This window comes from Homarus americanus, unplaced genomic scaffold (genome assembly GCF_018991925.1).
Source record: "Homarus americanus isolate GMGI-L3 unplaced genomic scaffold, GMGI_Hamer_2.0 scaffold26351, whole genome shotgun sequence".
NCBI lineage: Eukaryota > Metazoa > Arthropoda > Malacostraca > Decapoda > Nephropidae > Homarus > Homarus americanus.
This window is the reverse complement of record NW_024724368.1, coordinates 5,812,127-5,834,135: the sequence shown is the minus strand read 5'-3', so window position 1 is coordinate 5,834,135 and position 22,009 is coordinate 5,812,127. Positions and strand designations below refer to the sequence as shown.

Genomic DNA, 22,009 nt, shown 5'->3' with positions numbered 1-22,009 from the left:
GGTACATTTGTTTCACCTTGTACAGTACTTTCTTTCTGAAAGGTGACATTAGCTGATCATGCACATGAAGTCTGTTGTCAGTAGCAAGTTACAATAATGTAGAACTGTAGTTGACAAAATTAAATGTGACTTATATATAGTACCCAAATGGAAAGTTACTAAGACAGTTTTTAATCAAGGTAATTAAATGTTACTATATCATACATATGTAGTTACCATATATACTCGAGTACAGGTATAGTGCAGTCTCATATATAGTTCAACCCCTGATATTTTGGTAAAAATACTTGAGTTTTTCATATACCTGTTGAGTAATTCAACCCTAACTTCTGAAAAATACTAGGTATAATCATACAGCAAGCATGTACTGTACTTGGTAGCTATTGTTCACCATAAATGATCCATGAAAATGCATGAATTCTAACCCCTTAAAAAATACAGTTCAAATCCCTACTTAAAAAAAAAACAAAAAATCACTATACTTGTGTATAGTACAGTAAACCCTTGCGATTTGCGATTTTGACTATTTGCGGTAAGCAGATGGTGGCTAGCTTGCGAGCCTTTCCCGCAGTACATGAATCACCCCACGCCCCGCAGCGTTTCCTCTCCCTTTGTTCGCGCTCAACCATTGCCTGTGATGCAGCACCTCGTGTTGTTTTCGCAAAACTTTAGTGTTTCTGTGTGAAAATGGCCCCTAAAAGACTGCCTAGTGTCAGTGCTAATGGAGTGAAATATAAAATGTAGAAGTCAGTGATGACCCTGACAAAGAAAGTTGAATTATTAGACAAGTTAAAGAAGGGGATGAGTACTGCCATAGCTGGTCAGTTGTTTGGTCTGAGAAATCAACCAGGCATTGGTTCCCTATCAGGAAATGCTTGAAGATCTTACAGCCAAGAGGAAGCAACTACCAATCACGATATTTTTCAAGAAAGAACCAGTCGCTCGCTCAGCTGATTCGTCTCCCTCTCTCCCTCACTCAGTCAGCTGATGCCACCGCTCCACCACCCTCCTCCCAGCCACCTGCCACCTCACCTACCACCTCCCCGCCATGCGCCACCTCCTGGCCATACGCCTCTCCACCAACCGCCTCTCCACCAACCACCACACCACCACCCACTTTGCCACCAACCACCACTCCACCAACCACCACTGCCTCACCCTCTTCCAACAGTGATCCTGATGATACCCCTATGCTTCAATAACCAGTCTTCTACCTATGTACAGTACACCACCTCATCAAGCTCCAAACTTCCACATACGAATATAAGTAATATCGGTGATATAAGTTTTTCATACACAGTACTGTATAGGTATACAGTCGTACATTAAGGTAGTATAAGTTGCTATTTGCGGTTTTGCCAATTCGCACCATCCCTTGAAACATAACCCTTGCAAATAGCAAGGGTTTACCGTGTATGATAAGTAAATGTAGCATATTGCAATGGTGTAGAGCTATGGTTGGCCATCTGGTGGGCTGTAAGATCTGGCAGTGCTGAAGAACCAATGTTGTTCATAAAACTGTTAAGATAGGGTGGAATCAAAGGCATTTCGTCTTATTAACTCTCCTCCTTTACTTGATAATCTCTCTTCCCTTTCTCTTCGCCGCAATGTTGCTTCACTCTCTCTCTTTTACAGGTACTTTAACGGGCAATGTTCGGTGGATTTGGCACCGTGTACCGCCGGCAAGGCAGCGGGCTCGTAACACTCGTCTTGTCCACTGTGCCCATTGTTTCTGTGTGGAAGTCGGTCACACTAGAATAACCCATTATAGTACATCCTTCTTTCCTCACACAGCCAAACTGTGAAATGTTCTGCCTTCTTCTGTGTTTCCATACTCTCACAATGTCTCGCTTCAAAAAGCTGGTTTTCCGGCATCTTCATGATGTATATTAATACTGTTTAGTCTTTTTCTCTTATATTTTTAATATCTTTTTATTCTTATTCCCTCCCCCCCCTCCCTCATTGTGGGTCGATGACCTGTGCCCAGGTGGGCTATTCCTAAAAAAAATATATATATATATATATATATATAAAAACGTAACAGCAAAAAACCATACAACCTGTCAGGGGAGATGCAGACCCAAACATACTGAGGGCTATGTTTTTTTTTTGTGTGTTTTTTACACACAAAGAGGCAGTACGGCCAAATCAGGTATCCATTCACAGCTGGGTGGACTTGTATTTTACAGAGCATTAACCGGTGACCTGGACTGGAGGTTAATGCTGAATTCACGTACCTCCCATACCCTTCCTACTAGCAAGTTAAAAATTACTTTACATGATTAACAAACTTTCATCCATTTCCAATTATCATTTACTCAAAACTGTTTTTTTTAATTTGCCATTTTTTAATGTTATAGCAGCAATTAAATACATAAGTCTGTCCTTACTACCTACATAATACAGATGAGATCAGTCTGTCAATAATTCAGTTTCGTATTTGTCCACAAATATGTCAAATTTGAGAGCATTAGCAAGAAAAACGATACTAAAAAGACTTTTTAAGAATATAAAGAAGGATGAAAAGAACAGAGAGATTCAGGTAGAACAAAAATAATATATAAGCATACATTTTAAAGGTTCTTTACATACACCTGAAATCTAACTTACTAATAACATTTATGACGAGAGAAAGAAGCTGTTTGCGTGGCAGGAAGCGTGGATGGAAAAGATCATTGTCATCAGCTCCTCTCATAGCCATATGTTCACTAATCACTTGTAATGCCTGACTTGCCACTGCTTCAAACTTGTCATCACCTCCCAGTCGTTTCTTCAACACCCACTCCAGGAATGGGAAACAATAAACAAAGCCAGGAGCACAGTAGTACTTTTCCTCATCATCATCTTGAGCGGACCTGTTTGGTAAAATTGAATCAGTAAATTTGTGCGGCTTTTCTGAACAAAGCTATGTATATACAGTAAACCCTTGCTATTTGTGGGTTTGCGATTCGCAATTTTGACTATTCGCGGTGAGCAGATGGTGGCTAGCTTACGAGCCTCTCCTGCAGCATGAGTCAGTCCCACGTGCCCCCAGCGTCTCCTCTCCCTTTGTTTGCGCTCAACCATTGTCTGTGATGCAGCATCTCTTGTGTTACACTCAAAATTTTAGTATTTGTGTGTGAAATAGCCCCTAAAAGATTGCCTAGTGTCAGTGTTATCTGCCCCCCCCCCCCCAAAAAAAAAGAGGGTGGCATTTCAAATACTTAAAATTTACTCTGCTCGGGCTCGTTCGTTGAGCTGTCGAGCAATGGCATTGTATTTATGGTATTATATTGCCCTCACTAAAACCCAATTATGTTAAGTTTAAATTCAGTTAAAAATATTATACTGTATTGTAGTTTATAATTATCATAATTATTTTATTTGTTGCTTAGTGATATTATTAGGGTTTTTTTAATAAAGAAGTTAACCAAAAATTTTATTCACCTGAAATGGCTCTGGTTCCAAGCATTTTGTATTTTTAAAGTACAACCTGTATTATGCGGTTAAAATTGGAAATTGTAATTGATAATTAAAAACATATTACATTCAAAAGTTACCATTTTACTCATATAGTGTCATTCAGCTCACTTTTTAACAAAAGTATGATAATTCATTTCCTAAGAATCACAATGCAGTAAGACAACTCCTTATATCAAACATTAACTCTGGCACTATATTGAGTGTGCAGGGGTAACCAAAACTTAGGTAGTTATCAATGCCCTGCCACACAGGATCTTCACAGTTTTACATGATATAACAGAGAAATGTATATAGTAACCTCTTAAAAGAGAATACTATACTATATACCATCTGATCAATTATCTAGCAGGAATAACAAATATTAACATCCCCTCCAGTGTGAATCCCACTATACTGACTAAAGTACTAAACCACTCCAGAATTCCACTTCATTGACAGGTGCAGGTTCTACACAACCCAAGATACAATGTATCAAAACTACTTAAATAAAAGCAGCACTGAGATTTGCACCATGGTTCTGGAATGTAATCTACACTATGCAATGGTTAGCTCATGACTTACTTAATCATTATACCTGGTCTGACTGATTTGCTTGTCAATTAAGTAACACTTGCAATATAGATGGTAAAATACTGTATATTCTTACCAAAAATGCAACATATCATCAACTATTAATGCCCCAAACACTCTTAAGAGGTTAGCATGTATCATTCTAGTTTAGTGGAGAGCCGAGATCTTTTTATTGTTGTGGTGCCTAGGGAAATGACTTATGAGGTCACATACCTTTAGTTTCTTTCTTATCTCTTCTTAAGGGCTAGAGTTGGTTGTCGGGAAAATGTCTAATCTTTGAATTATTGCCCCAGTCATCAGATCAGAGTTTCCCTTGGTCTTAAGCCCAAAGTCTTAGTGGTCACATTCACATGTTCATGGCAAGCTTAAAGCATCGGGTTAAAACACTGAAATTTACTTTGTTTTGTTCAAAAGATTAGATATGAAGTATACTAGTGTCTCGAGAGCTGCACCTATTGCACCCAATCACCTGGGAATGATATAGGGCTGGCAGAGTGTTTACCACCTTAAAAGACATCCTCAGATTTCCAGATTTCCACTCTTTCTGCTAAGTTCAGATAACACTCACCCTTAAAGAAGCAGCCTAACTAACAACTTCAAAAAATATATATACATAAGTCAAGGAATGGATTAAAATACACTATCAAACAAAATACAAACTTCTTTGGTACAGTAGCAGTATGGATCATCTTTAATGTTCTTAGGACTGCATCATCCAGAGGTTCTCCAAGCCAGTCCTCTGGCAACTTCATGGCTGGCTCACACACTCTCACTGTGGTGCGGGCCAGGGTGTGTGCTGTAAGATAGACATGACTTTACTAAACTTCAACATCAAATCATAATTCTAGTGTACAGTAAGATACCCATTAAAAAAAAAAATGATCCAGACATCCCATTTTATGATTGAGCCTGGAAAACTTTTGACTTTATTAACTCCTGAAAGATAGGACAACCTGCTCATAGCTGGGTATTGAGAGTACAGTGGTCCCTCCGTTAACAAATGCCTTGGTTAACAAAATTTTGGTTAACGAATTACCTTCCATAAGAATGTTAATTCGGTTAATGAACAAAAATTTGATTAACGAAATCCTTACGAATATCACGTTTTGTTGTGAGCATCAGCTGGTCAGCTGATGGCCCAGTCTGCCAATTCAGCAATCTGTTCTAAGTTTAAATTCGTTTCCAATGGATTAAATATAAATAAATTTGAGTTTTTTAATATTTTTTAATGTTTTATATTAAAATTATTAGTCATTTTAACATTTATTTAACATATTGATAATATATGCAGTACAGACAACTAGTTAGCTGTGCACTCATCAGATGCGTGGGTCGGTCACCAGGCATCAGTCTGGCTTTGTTTTCTGTGGAGAGAGCATCTATTTTGTTGGTGTCTTGAATATTTTTGTATTTTTCATTGAAATTATTGGTCATTCTGAACTTTAGTTAACATATTGATAATATATAGCACAGTGCAGTGTTGATTTAAAGAAAATAATCTTGAATTACACCTTGTGAACTTAAAATTTTATTGGTGAAATGAGGCATCAGGCATGGGTCCACTGAAGGTGATTTTTCCTCCATACCACTTCCTTCTCTTTACCCTTCTCGTCCACCCCACTTATAATTCCCATCATCATCATCATCAACCAGGAGCCTTCTTCATACACACCTCAAAGTAAGTGTACTTTACTGCATTTTTTTTTACTTTGTATGTACTTTTGGTGAGCTGGAACCAATTATCCAATATCCCATTGAATCAATGGATTCGGTTAACAAACGACCTTCTGGAACAAATTGCACGCACGCACGCACGCGCACACACACACACACATATATATATATATAGTGATTTAAGGGCAATTTAGGAGTGGTGTAAAGCATAAACACCAGTTCATATCGATACAAGATACGGTGGAACACTTGAGAAAACTTGACCGTGGAGTTTCGGTGCGACAGGTGTGTGACCAGTATGGTATTGGTTTGTCAACTGTGTATGATATAAAGTAGCAAAGAGAAAAAGTATTGAGATTCTATGCAGAAAGTGATTCCAAGAAGCAAATGTGCATTAGGAAAGCAGTGAAGATGCTAAGAGTACTGAACATATTTGTTTAATTTAAGTTTCTAGAGGCCATGGTGCTTTAAAGATACTGGGAGGTGTATAGCTAGTGGGTCAGAGGTGTATTGCTTAATCCGGCAAGGCTCAGAAACCAAAGGTGCCGGAAAATCGGTGGTGTACCTGTACATACATACAGTAAAGAGCAAATGTGGTCTTGGGAAGCAGAACAACTGATGAGGTTACTGATTAGGACCAACATATTTCAATGATGGCAATCAAGCTCCTACGTTATAAATAACATGATAATGACCATACTATAGTGTACAAAAATTTTCTGCATTTTATGGTTTTTCTTGCTATAATGAAGGTGGCCAATAGCAAGTGCATATGCTTACTCTTCTTTTTACTGCCGTAATAGATATACCCTGTACTGTATATATCTTGTTTTGGTGTTCCCATTCTATAGCAAAGTTCCAAGATAATCCATATGTTTTATCCTATTTGTTTCATTTAGCCAATTGTAACCATAAGGAGGGTTTCTTCACCAAAAAATCTTTTATCGATTTTTTACCAGTTACCCAACCTACCCTTCAAATTATTAAAACACTTTTGTATTCAACATATGGTACCGAAATCTTATGTCATAAAGTATTTATTGCCCACTCAAATTACTGGGTAGTTTATATGAAAAAATTGCTCTCCTCCAATCTATGCTCTTATACCTTTTCTAAGTTTTTGGAAGAAATAATACTAAATTTGAAATGTAAAAACTGAGATGACAACTTACCATAAACTTCATCCTCTGAATCGAAGACTGCAGAGCGTAGGCTAACATATAAATTGCACATCTGTGGAGCTATTAGGGTAGAGCTAAGAGCCCAAGTGAGGAGTGGAATTAAGGTTGTGAAGTGTGGAGACAGTTCCTCTACGTTACCCACTACTGCTGCCTCCAGTAGTGAAACTGAACTTGTTACACTTTCCAACAAATCTTTGACTCTGGAAAAGAAATTTTAATTTCATTCAAAATTATGCTGTATCTCACGCATCATGAAAATATGTAATACTTTTGTATTCACTAATTCCTTGATGAGTTCTAAATATTTCTCAACTAAGAACAACACATACATAAAAATTTAGCCGAACAGGCATGTTACACTATAATTACTATGCTATTAAAACAGGACTACTTTTCCCTGAAAATCAAATGTGGGTTACATTTTGTATCTCTACATTCAGAGGAGGATAGAGGGGAGAGACAAAGATCAAGGACATCCAAGAAGCAGAGGTGTGTGTGAAATAAGAACAGTGGTGTAGTTGGTGGTACAGAGGGTTAGTAGTGTACAGGTGGTGGTGCATATGGTTAATGGTGTACAGTTAATGGTGCAGATGGTTAGTAGTGTACAGTTAATGGTGCAGATGGTTAGTAGTGTACAGTTAATGGTGCAGATGGTTAGTAGTGTACAGTTAATGGTGCAGATGGTTAGTGGTGTACAGTTGATGGTGCAGATGGTTAGTAGTGTACAGTTAATGGTGCAGATGGTTAGTGGTGTACAGTTAATGGTACAAATGATAAGCAGTGTACAGTTGGTGGTACAGATGGTTGTACAAGACAAAAATCATGAGGAATAAAGAATTAACATAATACTTACATAGTAAACAGGGTAACATCACAGGATCATAGAAAAAAACTGGCAGCCAGCAATGGATCCATGGCTACCAATGCATACCCAACCCATGTGACACCTGAACATACCCAACCCATGTGACACCTGAACATACCCAACCCATGTGACACCTGAACATACCCAACCCATGTGACACCTGAACATACCCAACCCATGTGACACCTGAACATACCCAACCCATGTGACACCTGAACATAGCCAACCCACGTGACACCTGAACATACCCAACCCACGTGACACCTGAACATACCCAACCCACGTGACACCTGAACATACCCAACCCACGTGACACCTGAACATAGCCAACCCATGTGACACCTGAACATACCCAACCCATGTGACACCTGAACATACCCAACCCATGTGACACCTGAACATACCCAACCCATGTGACACCTGAACATACCCAACCCATGTGACACCTGAACATACCCAACCCATGTGACACCTGAACATAGCCAACCCACGTGACACCTGAACATAGCCAACCCATGTGACACCTGAACATCGCCAACACATCTGTAACATCCAAAAATGCCCCACCCAACCCAACCCATTATTCTTGGCTGAAAAAAAAAGAATAAATACTGTATACTATTCTTGGGAGAGAAACTCATGAGGCAATCTCTTACCTATTCCGAATGGCATTTTCTTTCTCTGTCTGTGCCTTCAATACTTCTTTTTGCTTGGGTGTTAATTCCAATCTTCCTTCTTTCCTTTTCTTCTCTAATTCCTTCTTCCGTTCTTCTAGCATCATTATCTGTTCTTTGTGGCTATATACCTTGTTGGATTTTTTAACATTCTTAATGTTAAGATGATCTTCAAATGCTCTGTAAAGTAAGGAATTGTAATACTTTTTAAGAAATTATAGGATATTAAAAAATGGAGGCTGAAAAAAATAATTCTATAAAAGGTCTAATGTTAAAAATATCAGGTTTGTGGAATAACATAAAGAAAGTAAATTTTTCTTGGCTCTCTTTTAACAACAGGACAATGACACGTGAAGTCCACTAAGTCTGTCTTCTTAAATACTGTACAGTACTGCACTTGAGGATATATCGAACTTCAGACAAACTCCCTTTGTTTCTTGACAAAATAAAGACAGTACCAACAGTTACGTTGGATAAATGACCAGTTCTTTCTACAGTGCTTAACAGTATACTTATTTGTATGTTCTTATTCACAAAGAATGCCGCCAATTATGCAGAGCATAAAGATACATTACTGTCTACCCAATGAGAAACTAAGCATAAAATGTTATCTTAAGGACAGGAATTCAAGCAAGCAGTTACCCCTTGTGGAGGAATCTTTATATACTGTATGTTATTTTCTTAAAGATCTTGATAAATATGTTTATTTATTGGCTGAGAAGACAATATCTTAGAACCCTCATGAATGAATCTTAAGTTACTTTTCAGTAAAGTTAAAATCTTTAGTTTTCTCCATCTAATACCTGTACTGTAATTAATTAGGACATACTCCTGTTCTTATGATAGTCTCTGCTTCACAGATACAAAGCCAGTGGACCTCAGGTAATGAGTGATAACCACTGATTACTCCAAGAGATATTTTGTGAAAGTTATCCAGGAGGATGGTAAATGTCAAGCATGTGTGGCAGGACTGCAAAATAAACAAGAGTGAATTTGGGATGATTTAAATATGGCAGTTTAAAGATGGGTGGGAAACCACATTTATAGATAAGATAATTGCCTATTTAAGTTCTTCCTTAAAACAAGTAACAAAATCTAATTCATACTTAAAAAATACATTTCAACTCACTTTTCAACAACTGACTGATTGTATAATGTTCCCTCCGGGGTCATATATATGGCGTAATCCACATCAGTCACCTGCACTAGCTTGGTATTATTTAATCGACTAAAAACGAAGTCCACAACAGGGGGTAATATGACTCGACCCGCAAGACGACAAAGCCCCGAGAATATCTGGAAGAAAGACAAATGAGGCAACAGTAAATTAATGATCTTGCTCCACACCTCTCATTTGTGTGGTCGACTAAGCTCCAATCACCCTGAAAAAATCCTTTTAATTTGTAAAAGTTCACAAGTTGATGGTTGTCAAGTGAGTCAGGATACCATAATGACAAATTGAATCTGTAGATTTGGTTTCACGAGTCAATCAGCAAGCAGTAACCCCTACAAAACTAAGAACTGTAAAGCTTACTAAAGAAGCATGTGGTGGGTGAATACTCAATAATGAAATAGGAATATAAAAATTAAATAATATATGATCATTAATCTTTCCTTTTTTGACTCAAGAAATAAGGGAGTGATCTTGAAATCCCATTTTATACCTGAACATAGATTGGGTAACTCAAACAATGCATCAATAAGCTTGCAGGTTTGACCCCACGGTTTTCGTACCACTTATGTTACGGAAACTGCATTTCATAAAACGTGTATGATAAGCATATAATTTAAAGTACAGTACAGTAATACCCCAATTAGCTCTCAAGATACGTTCCTGGAAAATGGAGTGCTATCTGAAACAGTGCTCTACAGGGTCATTATATCATTGCATATACAGTATGGAGATGGGTTCCTGATGTCGTTATTTTTTACCAATGATATATACACAGTATTGTATATGGAAGGTACAGGTATTAATAAAAACAGATTATTACAGTAGTATCTTTACTAATTAGTGAATAACAAATGAACAATGAATGACAGTCATAAAAGAACGAGAGAGAGAGAGAGAGAGAGGCAGCATGCTGGCGAGACGCAATGGATATCGTACGGATTTGCTCTGGCTGAAGCTAATCCATCACTGCATTATCTGAAGATAATGAATTTTCCCGACAAAAAATCCCACACTCAACCCTAGATGAGTAATGTGTCATATTAAATTCCCGGTGGCTTTGTTTACATTGCACAAAGAACTGATCGCCTGCCGTCTCTCACCATATTGTAAAGTTTACCACAACATGTCTTCAACACTTATTAAAGAATATTGTAGAGTATTTATCAGCACTTAACAAATAATATTTTAGTGTACCTGTATTATGCATCTCCATATACCTTGGTATATTTATTTATCAGTTGTCTTATTATACAAGTAGCCAAACTGAACCATCTATCACTCAAAGATATCAAATAATCTTGTTAGGAATGTATCTCCATATCAAATATTATCCAATACAGTACAGTATGTTATAATGCTCTCATTGTAAGCTGATTTGCCAAAAGCTCTCTCTTGGAACATATCCTGAGCTTTCAAGGGGTATTACTGTACAATGTGGAATGCATATACAGTACCCTATTACATTAATTCTTATGGGAAAAAATTCCTTATTATAAAATGTTTCACTATAAGTTGCATTTCTCTGGAAAACATCCCTGACAGATAATGAAGACCCCTCGTAACCCTGTGCATGTAGCTCTGTGTTATGAATAAGGCAGTGCCAGTGGACGTGTTAATGCAGTACAATACTTGAGTTGTCACACCTACAGCAACAGTTATAAAACAAACTAAAAATTGGTCCAGCTCTGTAAAATAACTTGTGAAGTAAAGGTAATCATAGAAGTAGTTAAGGATAAGGACTTTTTATAGAAAGACATTTTAAGAATGACCCAAAAAAGATTGCTATTAGTTAGAAAATACTGTACAATTTAAAAATAAATAACATGGTCATTGGTTACTCAAAACAGCTGACACTAACTAACTTCTTTATCAACAAACTTAAACATCTACAGTACCAACATTACCTCTTCATTAATTGGTGATGGACTGTAGTCTGTTGTGAATTGCTGTACAAGTTTATCCTTTTGACTGGCTATCACATCTTCTGCTTTTAATCCTTGAGAGCGACACACTTGCTCCCATAGATTTGGGTTTTCACGAACTATTCATTGGGGAAAAAAATTATGAGTCAGTTAAAACAATAAATGTCTTAACCATTTCTCTTAATCCACTGAACTGCAGCACCATATGTAAACAGTTATGGAGATACAGAAGATTTTGTTTCTATGTAGCTCTGGTATGTTACATGCCAGCAAGAACATTATATACTCGTTAGAAACACAGTAAGGATTTAATGGATTTTGCATGTGAGGGCAAGGGGTGAAGATGGCAAACAAAGTCTACATTATTTATAGAGTGTTCACATGTCAGACACCATAGCCATTGTGTATTCACCTTCTGTATTAGGGTCTCTGTTTTTGTTACTCTTTGCTTCTTTTTGGGGGGGGGGGGCCTCTGTATAGATAAATGTAATAAATTTTTTGGGAGAAAAAAGTTTCTAATTGGATAATCAAATCACTGACCAGCATCTCAACATATTTATCAAAAACAACTGGCCTTAACAAAGACCCTCTTTCCTGACACTAAATTATCTTCTTTCAAAGTGGACTTGTTTTTCTGGAAATTTCATGTACCCATTCATAAAATTTTTATGCAATACAAAAAATACCTGGTATCAGGAAAAACCCTTGTCAACTCAAAACTTTAATCCTTGTGTTTATGTTGTAACTTACCAAGGGATGGGTGGAAGGCTGTAGGGAGGGCTAAGAGGGCCAACTGTTCCTTCTGTTGCTTGTCATGACTGCTGGGAGAATTAATGGTGGTGAGAGCTTGAGCCACCCCAGCCGGGCTCAGCTCTCCCCCTCCACTTCCTCCCCCAGCATCCTGTTCCTCTGTTTTCTGCAATGAAAATGTCCTTCTTTAGAAATTTTTTAAAGGCCATAATAACAAACCCGTGAATAGTAGTCTCACCCAAAAGTTCATTAACTCTCCCAGCCAGCTATTACTGCACTGCCTGCTTCAGATGTTTGAAACTGTCTCCGTACCAACCAAAACATGAAACCGATACGAATGAATTTAACGGTTCAAGGTAACAGACTCAACTTCATACATCTGAAGTGGGCAGTGCAGCAATAGCTGGCTGGGAGAGTTAACGAACTTTAGGGTGAGACTGTACCATGTAGCAATGCGCACACCGAGAACCTCAATGATCTGACTTGCATAGGAAAAAGGGTAAGTGAGATACACTGAAAATCCGGACAATAGAAGGGGGAAACCACATACAGTAGAACCTCTATACAGTAGAATTCGTTTTTGCTTTGTTTTTTTCAGACTCTGAGATGCTCTAGACTGCCCCTCTATTCACCATAAATATTTTTATTAAGTCCAGAAAATCCAGCTTCAGTCCAGACAATTTGTGTGTTCGCGTGTGCAGTTGAACGTCTGTGCATAGGTGTCGCACTGCACATCTCATTCTAAGCCACAAGCAGATGCAATCACCATGGAACAAAGCCTGGGACTGTAGAGCACCGGGTGGCCGCAGGCGGGTCGATGAAGCTGCGGCTGACAAGTACAGCCATATGATGACCATCATTCATGCAAAAAAAAAATTATCATATATATAGGGAGGTGGTCTTTAAACATCAACATAATTAAAGTGAAATACCATAAATTGGGTGATACCTGTACTTGCTACCTCTTGGTGGCACACTGCCCACCAGCACGTTTATTGTATCTGTCCAGGATTGTTTAACGACAAGAAATGATAGTCATGAGAATGGACGAGTTGATGGTTCTGGGTAAACACAAGAAATAAACTATGCCATGTTCGTAGAGTGATACAGTACAAATAATTTGTAATAAAAGTTTAAAGTCCTGCTATAATAGTCGAGATAAGTTATTTCTCTAAAAACAGGGTCGCCATTTGCAATGACGTCACTACCTTCAAACTCACCGCTGCAGTCAGAGGTAGTAGAAAGGATGGCCTCTTCAGACCCCAAATGCCACGTTCAGGTAAGTTTTAAGGATTTTTTTTTTTTAGGGTCTAAGTCATGGACATTTCGTAAGTGAAGAAATGTGCCGTGAAGAGCAGCTTCAAACATAGGTTGGATGGATACATATGAGCGATAGGGGTTGGGTGTAAATGGGACTGCCCAGAGGCCCTCTGCAGTTTCCTCCATTCTTATGTTCTTTTGTTGGACATAAAAAACTCCCATGTTTACACCAAATCAGCTGTCATGTACTCTTACCTGGTAGACTTCCTCATTTTTTTCAGTGCATCAACAGAGTATATCAGTACTAGATGGCGATACGACTAAATTTAGAAATACAGTCTCTCCTCGACTTACGACGGGGTTCCGTCCCGATGACCAGGTCATACGTCGAAAAGGCGAAAATAATACATAGAAATTCTAAAATGGGTGTCTCTTTTTCTTCTCGGCACCACGAGAACTCTCACTTTTATGCTTTCCAGCCATTTTAAAGGGAATTACAAAAGAAAATTTTGTCAGTACACAGCGCGATCACTAACGTTGGGACTCGAAAATACGTAATGTGAAAAATATTTTATACAACCATGGCCGTCGTATGTCCGGGTTGTCGTAAGTCGAGGAGACTGTAACAAAATTGTCTGGACTTTGTTTTGAGAATACCTGTACCTGATGCTAGGTAAACATGACAACATAGTACTGTTATTGTTTTGATGATTCGCTAATGAACCACTGGGATATATCATCATTTATATTAATTTATGGGTAAAACTTTACTTTAATTACCATAAGTATTTTGATGTTTAAATTTGAGATAGGCTATATTGGGTACATTTTAAGCTTTGGTCATCCCTGTACTTAGACATGCAGACTGGTTTTTTCTGATGGTTTTCAATGTGTTATAAACGATTTGGATCTTCATTTCTATCATAAATCACTAGTTTTGAGTTACTACCGCCCCTTACTGATGTATGTTAAGCTAACCTTATAACTCATCATACCCTCACCTAACCTAACATATGATCTGTATTTTCTTATGCGATCGAAAATATTTTGCGACAGAAATCCTGTAGAGATAATGTGTCTTATTGTTTAAAGGACTTAATCCCATAGTTAGAATCTTAAGGTTCCCCAGATGACTAAAATCAAAATAAAACCACTATTGTGTGTAATGTTTATACTATGAAATTTGTTGTATGGGCAGATAATATCCATTGATTTAGTTTATGTGCCTAGTAATATTTATATATTCAAAATAGTATTACTGTGTTGTACAGTAAAGCACAACTAATTATCTAATACAGTGTAATATTTATTTACAGAGCCGATCAGCCAAGAAGGTTGGACAACTACAGCTGGATGCCTCCCGCTCTGCGGCTCGCCCCAGCCAGTGACATCACAACCAATCACAGAGCTTTTTGCAATCACATGACTTTTTAGCAACTTTAACCCTTATTTTTTACACTTTTTGTCCCAATTTATTAAAAAATACCATTACCATAGTTAATTTAAGCATTTTCTTTACCCATTGACCTGCCATCTTACAAAAAAATTCTGACTGTAAACTCGTCCATCATGGCCCGAGTAGACACTTGTCAAGTGAAGTGAATATTTCTCCATCCCAAATGACATTTTTCATTGTTTTTAGTAAAAACTGCTATTGACTTTAAGAAGGTTCGTGCTGCCCATCTTGATGACTAGCAATTGTGGGGACAAAGCATTTCCATTGCCCTTAAATATTACATATATATTTTTGTTCTCTTTCCTTAGTTTTTACAGATTTTTGAGAGAAAATAGCTCCGAATTTTTTCAAGAGATTAATGTTTGAATGTGTTCTGTAAAATGTAATTTGAATATAAAGTAACCTCAGAGTTCCAATGTTGTTAGATTTGGAACTTTGTACCGTATATGTTTGAAGCTGCTCTTCACTGCATATTTCTTCACTTACGAAATGTCCATAAAAACACCCTTAAAACTTACCTGAACGTGGCATTTGGGGTCTGAAGAGGCCATCCTTTCAACTACCTCCGACTGCACAAGTGAGTTTGAAGGTAGCGACGTCATTGCAAATGGAAGCCCTGTTTCTAGAGAAATAAACTTATCTCGACTATTATAGCAGGATATTAAATTTTTATTACAAATTATATATACTGTATCACTCTACGAACGTGACAGAGTGTATTTCTTGTGTTTACCCAGAACTGTCAACTCTTCCATTGTTGAATTTGTTTGGTTATAGGTAATTTTTACTGATGAATTGCCAATTCAAATGCGATGAAAAAAATTTCCTTAAAGTCAAAATAAAACCATTCTGTCATATCACATAGTATACCTTACTTCAACATGAGAAATGTCAAAACGAAAAAAAATAATCAAAATTTTGAACAATTCATCGACCTGGCAATTTAAAAAAAATAAAAAATAAAAAAATAAAATAAATAAATGGAATGAAAAAAGGTAGACATATTTTTCAAACAACTTTACAAAAGCATTTCACTACCCCAATTAACATTACCAGAACCAACAAAATGTCCATTACTCACTTGAATTTTGAAGTTGACAGTCATGGCTGACAGAGTCTTCAAAAGATCTGCAGCTAACTTTGCTCCTCCCAAAGATGAAACAAGTTTCTTCGTAGATACCTGAGCTGATATTCGGACTTTTGAATGAGAACATACAAGGCACCACACAATTGCCTGATGGATGGCATGACTTTCATTGCCAAGTCGACCAGTATGTTGAGAGAGAAGGAGTTCGCACCACATTACCAGCTGTAGCAAACCTGGTGAAAGCCAATGCTATATATATATATATATATATATAGGTTCAAGAGAAGGCATAAAGTCAAAGTGATGAAGTTTTCAATAAACAACACGAATTAAATATAACTTTCGGTTGCTGTGGTAGGGAAAGCAAATACTGACTAGATTCCAACTCACCATCCTCTGGAGATTGTGTGAAGAACTTTTCTCCTGTGAAGTAACCCTTTTGAAGATCAAGGGCAGTATTCCACACTGGAGCAACTTTCTCTTCCAAGCTAATATCAGCAGCACTTAACTTCAGCAGCAGCACTGATGAAGTTAGGACTTCAACTAACATCAAAATCTGGTTTCCATCAAATAGAGAGAGAGAACAAAAAAAAAAAGAAATCAATAAATATCACCATGTACATTATAATATATATTTAATCATTGGGATATAAATATGGAATTACCATATTCCAATTACAATATGTACAGTCTCGTTCAAGATTCTTCGAACACTGCTGGAGACAGCTGGCAACTCAAGGCCATTTGTTTACTATAGTAAGTAGTATAATATACTGTAATACGAAAAAACAAAGCTCAACCATTAATTAAGCAACGGGGAACTAAGTAACCAGTCACTGATCACTTTTACATTCATTCATAATTTTTACTATGTACTATAGTAAACAAACAGGCCTTGAGTTGCCAGCTGTCTTCAGCAGTGTTCGAAGAATCTTGAACGATACTGTACGTTGTGGGAGTTCACAGTTTTACATTTTGTAAATTTATTTCTAGTTCCATTTTTCAGGCTGACAAGTTAAAAAGCTATGGATTCTTAAGGTGTCATGACCATGAAGGTGATGATGTATCTAACAATTGTGTGAAGCAAGCTTTATATTTTTGTGATATCAAATTCCTCCACAAATACATACAAGAAACATGAAAAACTGTTTACAGTAATACCAGATGACTTCATAAATGAGAAAGAGAATGTTTCTTACCTGTGTATCGGTAAGGCAGTGTGTTACTTACCTGTGTACTCTGGCCTAGAGCTTTATCAATGCCTGTCAACAAGTGGGGAATGATGCATGCAGCTTTAAAAGCATTTGAAGGGGTCACACATCCTAGCATACATCGGAGGTATGCAGCTCGTACACTGGTTGTAGACGTCTTTAACATCAACCCTTTCTGTGGGATAACCAGTTGTTAACCCTAATATCTGGGAACTAAATATAAAAATCTTTCTCAAACTAAACAGCTTATCCTCTCTCTTGGCTTATATTCTATCCATGCCTTACCCATTACCGGAAAGACATGTAAATACAGCAGAGCCTCAATGTAAAGCAAGAGGGCAGAGAACTGTCGCACATCATCAAACCTTGTTATATCATCTATGTATTTCACTAGGAAATATAGGACCGTAGCCCCAAAACATAACACTTTAACACTAACACAATCATTTCAAAAGAATTTTTAACAAATGAAATTAATCTAAAGTCTAAACAATTACTTCCTGGACTGAAGTAGTTCAAACTCAAGATGAGACAGAGCAATAAAACTTGGGGTGTAATGAGTCATACGTGATCTGCATCGATGCTGCAGGCCAGTACTGTACAGTAAAGCCTCCGATAACAACAGTTCAACCAACAACTTTTCATATTTAAGACCCTAGTTAATGTAGGACCCAATTCAATTTACGTCCTTATTTCATTCGTATTTACGGCCAAAATATAATACAGGTTGACAACCCTTTGTCCGAAATTCCGAAAACCGAAAAGCTCTGAAAACCGAAAGTTTTTTTTGTGGGGCTTTTTTTTTTTTTTTTTTAACAGGGATTAGCCCACCCCGGCATAGATCACTGACCCACATCAGGCCTGGGGGGCGAAAATGTAATAGTAATAATAATTATAATAATAATAATTATTCATAGTAAATAAAAATTTTAATAAAAATACACCAAAATAAAATAATATGATAAATAATAATAATAATAATAATAATAATAATATATAATAATAAAATTAATAAAAATAACAATAATACAGGAGTACTGTAATAATAATAATAATAATAATAATAATAATAAAGAAATACAAGAATGAAAAAAAGATCAAAAGTGAGAAACACGACCTAGACCTATGAATTATTATTATTATTATAATTTTTATTATATTTTCGCCCCCCCCCAGGCCCTGATGTGGGTCAGTGATCTATGCCCGGGTGGACTAAAAAAAAAAAAAAAAAAAAATTCAAATACGAAATTCCTCTGGCCCCAAGGATTTCGGATAAGGGATTGTTAACCTGTAAAAATAAAATAAAATTATATTTTCATATTAATAATTGCTAAATCCCGATATGTAATAGAAAAAATAAATAAAATGAATAAAATACTGTAAAAAAAATGAAGAGCACCTTGCGTAAAGAAGGTACCTGGCAAATGAGTGGTAATGCGCTTCCCCAGTAAACAACAGTCAGAGCTTGGCGGTCCATTTGTTTTCAAGCATTTGAACAGGTACAGGAGAAAAACTTTCTCAGGTTTCTTACAACACATTTGCATCCCTATTCAACATGAGCAAGAGAGCAAGTGATGGTAGTGCTGTTTCAAAAGCTATTAGAAAGTGCATAAGCTTAGCTGAGAAACTAGATGTGTTAAAACGATATGAAAAGGGTGAGAAGTCTGTGGATATTATATGGAGGAAGCAATGAACATATTTTCTGAAGTGGATCCATTAACAGAACAAAGCATTAAAATTTAAATAATTGCAAATGACCTCTACATAAAGATGTTTAATGAGAAAAGACAGCAGCTGTGTAAGGTTCTTTTTACAGCTTTATTATTCAAAGGCCTAAACCATCAACTTCAGCTACATCAAATTCAGCATCATCATAAGCAGCTTCAACATCAACTTCAGGTTCAGTAACAGTTTCACTAACAGCTTTATGGAAAGCTACAGCTTCAGCCAGAGTTGAACCTGATGACTTCGTCATCTAAGTAAAAACTCGCACAATATTCATTGGCTGTCCATATGTTTTAGCCTTTACCACCATTGGTGAGTAGAATTTTTTTTTACATTCGTAAATATTATTCAAAACATATATGAACAGTAAATGTGTTGCTTTCATATTCATATGTAGAGAAATGACAATATGTTTTCACATGTACGCACTTACTCTTCATACATTGGCGTTCCCAATCGTCTCACTTTATTTATTTACCATTACTTAAAACATAGAGTATATACAAGTATTAATTTTTTTTTAAATTAAGTTCACTACAGCTACAACCAGGGTTTTATTTTCTTCAGTTTCTTATGTAGAACCATCGTCACTCACGAAAACAGTGCCGTCTTGTCTCCTCATTTGTGTTTTAATATTCTACGTATTATTAATGAATTGCATTGTTCACTTCACATATATAAACATTAATTCAATTAAATACATATTCAGTAATAAACAATAATGAATCTTTTGTACATATTCTTAAGATAAATGACTGTTTCCTTGAGTGCGCACGTATTCATTGGCGTTCCACTATCAGTATCACGTTTTTCTCTAATATCAGTGGTTACTTCTACTGTACATTAAATAACATGAATTAAAACATACATAGTTTTTACATTAATTTTACTACAACAACAACCAGGGTCTTATTTTCTTCAGTATCAGGTGGATAACTGACATTATGGGTGTAAACACTGACAACAATGCCGTCTCTTATCCTCTTGTGTGTTTTAATATTCTAAGTAATATTAATGAATTGTATTGTTCATTTCGCATATACAATATAAAGAATAATTCAATAAAATATATATTCAGTAATAAACAATAATGAATCTTTTGTGTATATTCTTAGAGAGATAAATGATGCGGTATCCTTAAATGCGCACGTATACGTTGGCGTTCCCAATCTATCTCTTTTTTGTGGCCATTTGTGGTTAACTACTTCTATTGTTCCATTTATTAACATTAAATAACATTACTTAAAACATGTATATTATTTTTTTACATTAGTTTTACTACAGCTACAACCAGGGTCTTTGTAAACACAAAAAAAAACAATGGCGTCCCATCTCCTCTTGTGTGACCATATTATTATTCATTTATATTGTATAAGGTGCATTCAGAAACATTATTTAAAGAATATAGTTTACAATTTTCATTAATTGTATCGTTTTGGGGGGAAAAGAGGGTAAAAAGTCACACAAAAGATATGAAACCGTCACACTTGGGAACGCATCTCATTATTATTGCTTTATTTTAATGGTAATTAATGATTCGGGATACGATGATTCATCTTACACTGCAATATTGGAGGACACATTACCGTCGTTATTCGAGGCGTTACTGTACTAGAAAACAATGCTCCCATGCTGCCATCTAATAAGGACAGGGGAAAATTTAGGCCTTTATTAATTCATCAATTGATGTCATTTGATATAAAAAAAAAATGTGCTTCTGTAAAACATGAAAAATTAAAAAAATATTTGAGAGATTTCTCACCCCAAGGGTCACATCCTCATCTTAAAGAAGTCACAAGTACAGACAAGTATCTTCAGCATGGGAGTTGTGAACTGCTGTAATAACCAACCAGAGAATGGTAAGACAGTAAGAGTTGTGATCCATTGTAAACACCTGTCAGAGAATGTTGCAACAGTAAGAAATGTGAATTGTTGTAATAGCATGCCAGAACATTTTGTGATAATAATGCCTGTAAACTGTTTGAATAACCAACCAGAGAATGTTGTGACAGCACTGAGTGTGAGCTCCTTTAAGACCAGACTTTACCAACACTTGCACATATTCTGGTACATGGAATTGTGTAAGGATTGGGATATACAGCATACTAAGAGACTATAAAAGCCATTCCAGTGAAAGTAGATGAACATAAATTAGTGTTTGTAACTCACCAGCTTCAACAAAATATTCATCACAATACAATTGTACTTAAGTACAGTACTACAAAATAAAATAAATATAAACTCACTGGTAAAAAGTCAAGAAGTTTCTGAGGAATATCTGTTGTAAACTTGGTTGACCATGCTGTAAGGGCTGCAAGTGCCTGCACTAGTGTTCCTTCGTGGCTTTCAGTCTCCAAAACCTTAACCATTTTTTCCAATACAGTCATCGATAATATATATGCACTGCTTCCTGTAACACTGTGCTCACTGACTGCTTCCACACCCTGGAAATCATATACAGGTACTGAAATCAGAAACTTCAGAAGAAATTAATAGGTAGGGAAAGTTCAAGATATAAAGATGTAAGATTTCTATCCAGCTGTCAGTCAATATAGGTTGAAGAGAATGATAGCATCCCATAACCAAATCTTGAAACTAATAATGATATACAGTAGTTCTGTAGAAAAACTAAATGAAATCATAGTCGGCTGACTGTCTGAAACTACTAATTTCTCAGCAATTGATGAAGTTTTATCCTTCCAACAGGACAGAACACTCCCTAAGAAGAAACAAACAAGCAAGCTTCAGAGTAAGAGATCTCATTTGTTACTCTGGCCTCAGCTACCGGTATATGTTTCTTAAAGAAGAACTGGAGACATTTGCACAATAAAGTCATATGAAGTCACTTACAGTTTACACAGGTAATCATTTCTGTACATGTTTAGTTTTCATGCTGTTTTCCCATGTTTTTTTTTTACTACAAGGAATAAATGGTATAATTCTTGAGTGTGGATAAACTATGGCTAGTGAAGGTACGTATATATGATTTGGGATAAAA

At 36.5% G+C, this 22,009-nt stretch overlaps 1 protein-coding gene across 1 annotated transcript in view; it reads right to left on the bottom strand.

Annotated features, from left to right (window-relative positions):
- LOC121864227 (eIF-2-alpha kinase activator GCN1-like) overlaps positions 1–22,009 on the bottom strand; it is a 79,307-nt gene that overhangs the window by 46,138 nt on the left and 11,160 nt on the right. The window contains exons 8-18 of the mRNA XM_042363272.1: positions 21,258–21,455; positions 17,306–17,461; positions 16,466–16,631; positions 16,070–16,308; positions 12,273–12,438; positions 11,505–11,641; positions 9,556–9,722; positions 8,409–8,606; positions 6,879–7,087; positions 4,693–4,828; positions 2,611–2,855 (exon numbers count right to left, since the gene is read on the bottom strand). Of these exons, the coding sequence (XP_042219206.1) occupies positions 2,611–2,855; positions 4,693–4,828; positions 6,879–7,087; positions 8,409–8,606; positions 9,556–9,722; positions 11,505–11,641; positions 12,273–12,438; positions 16,070–16,308; positions 16,466–16,631; positions 17,306–17,461; positions 21,258–21,455 (2,017 nt within the window). The remainder of the gene's footprint in view (positions 1–2,610; positions 2,856–4,692; positions 4,829–6,878; positions 7,088–8,408; positions 8,607–9,555; positions 9,723–11,504; positions 11,642–12,272; positions 12,439–16,069; positions 16,309–16,465; positions 16,632–17,305; positions 17,462–21,257; positions 21,456–22,009) is intronic.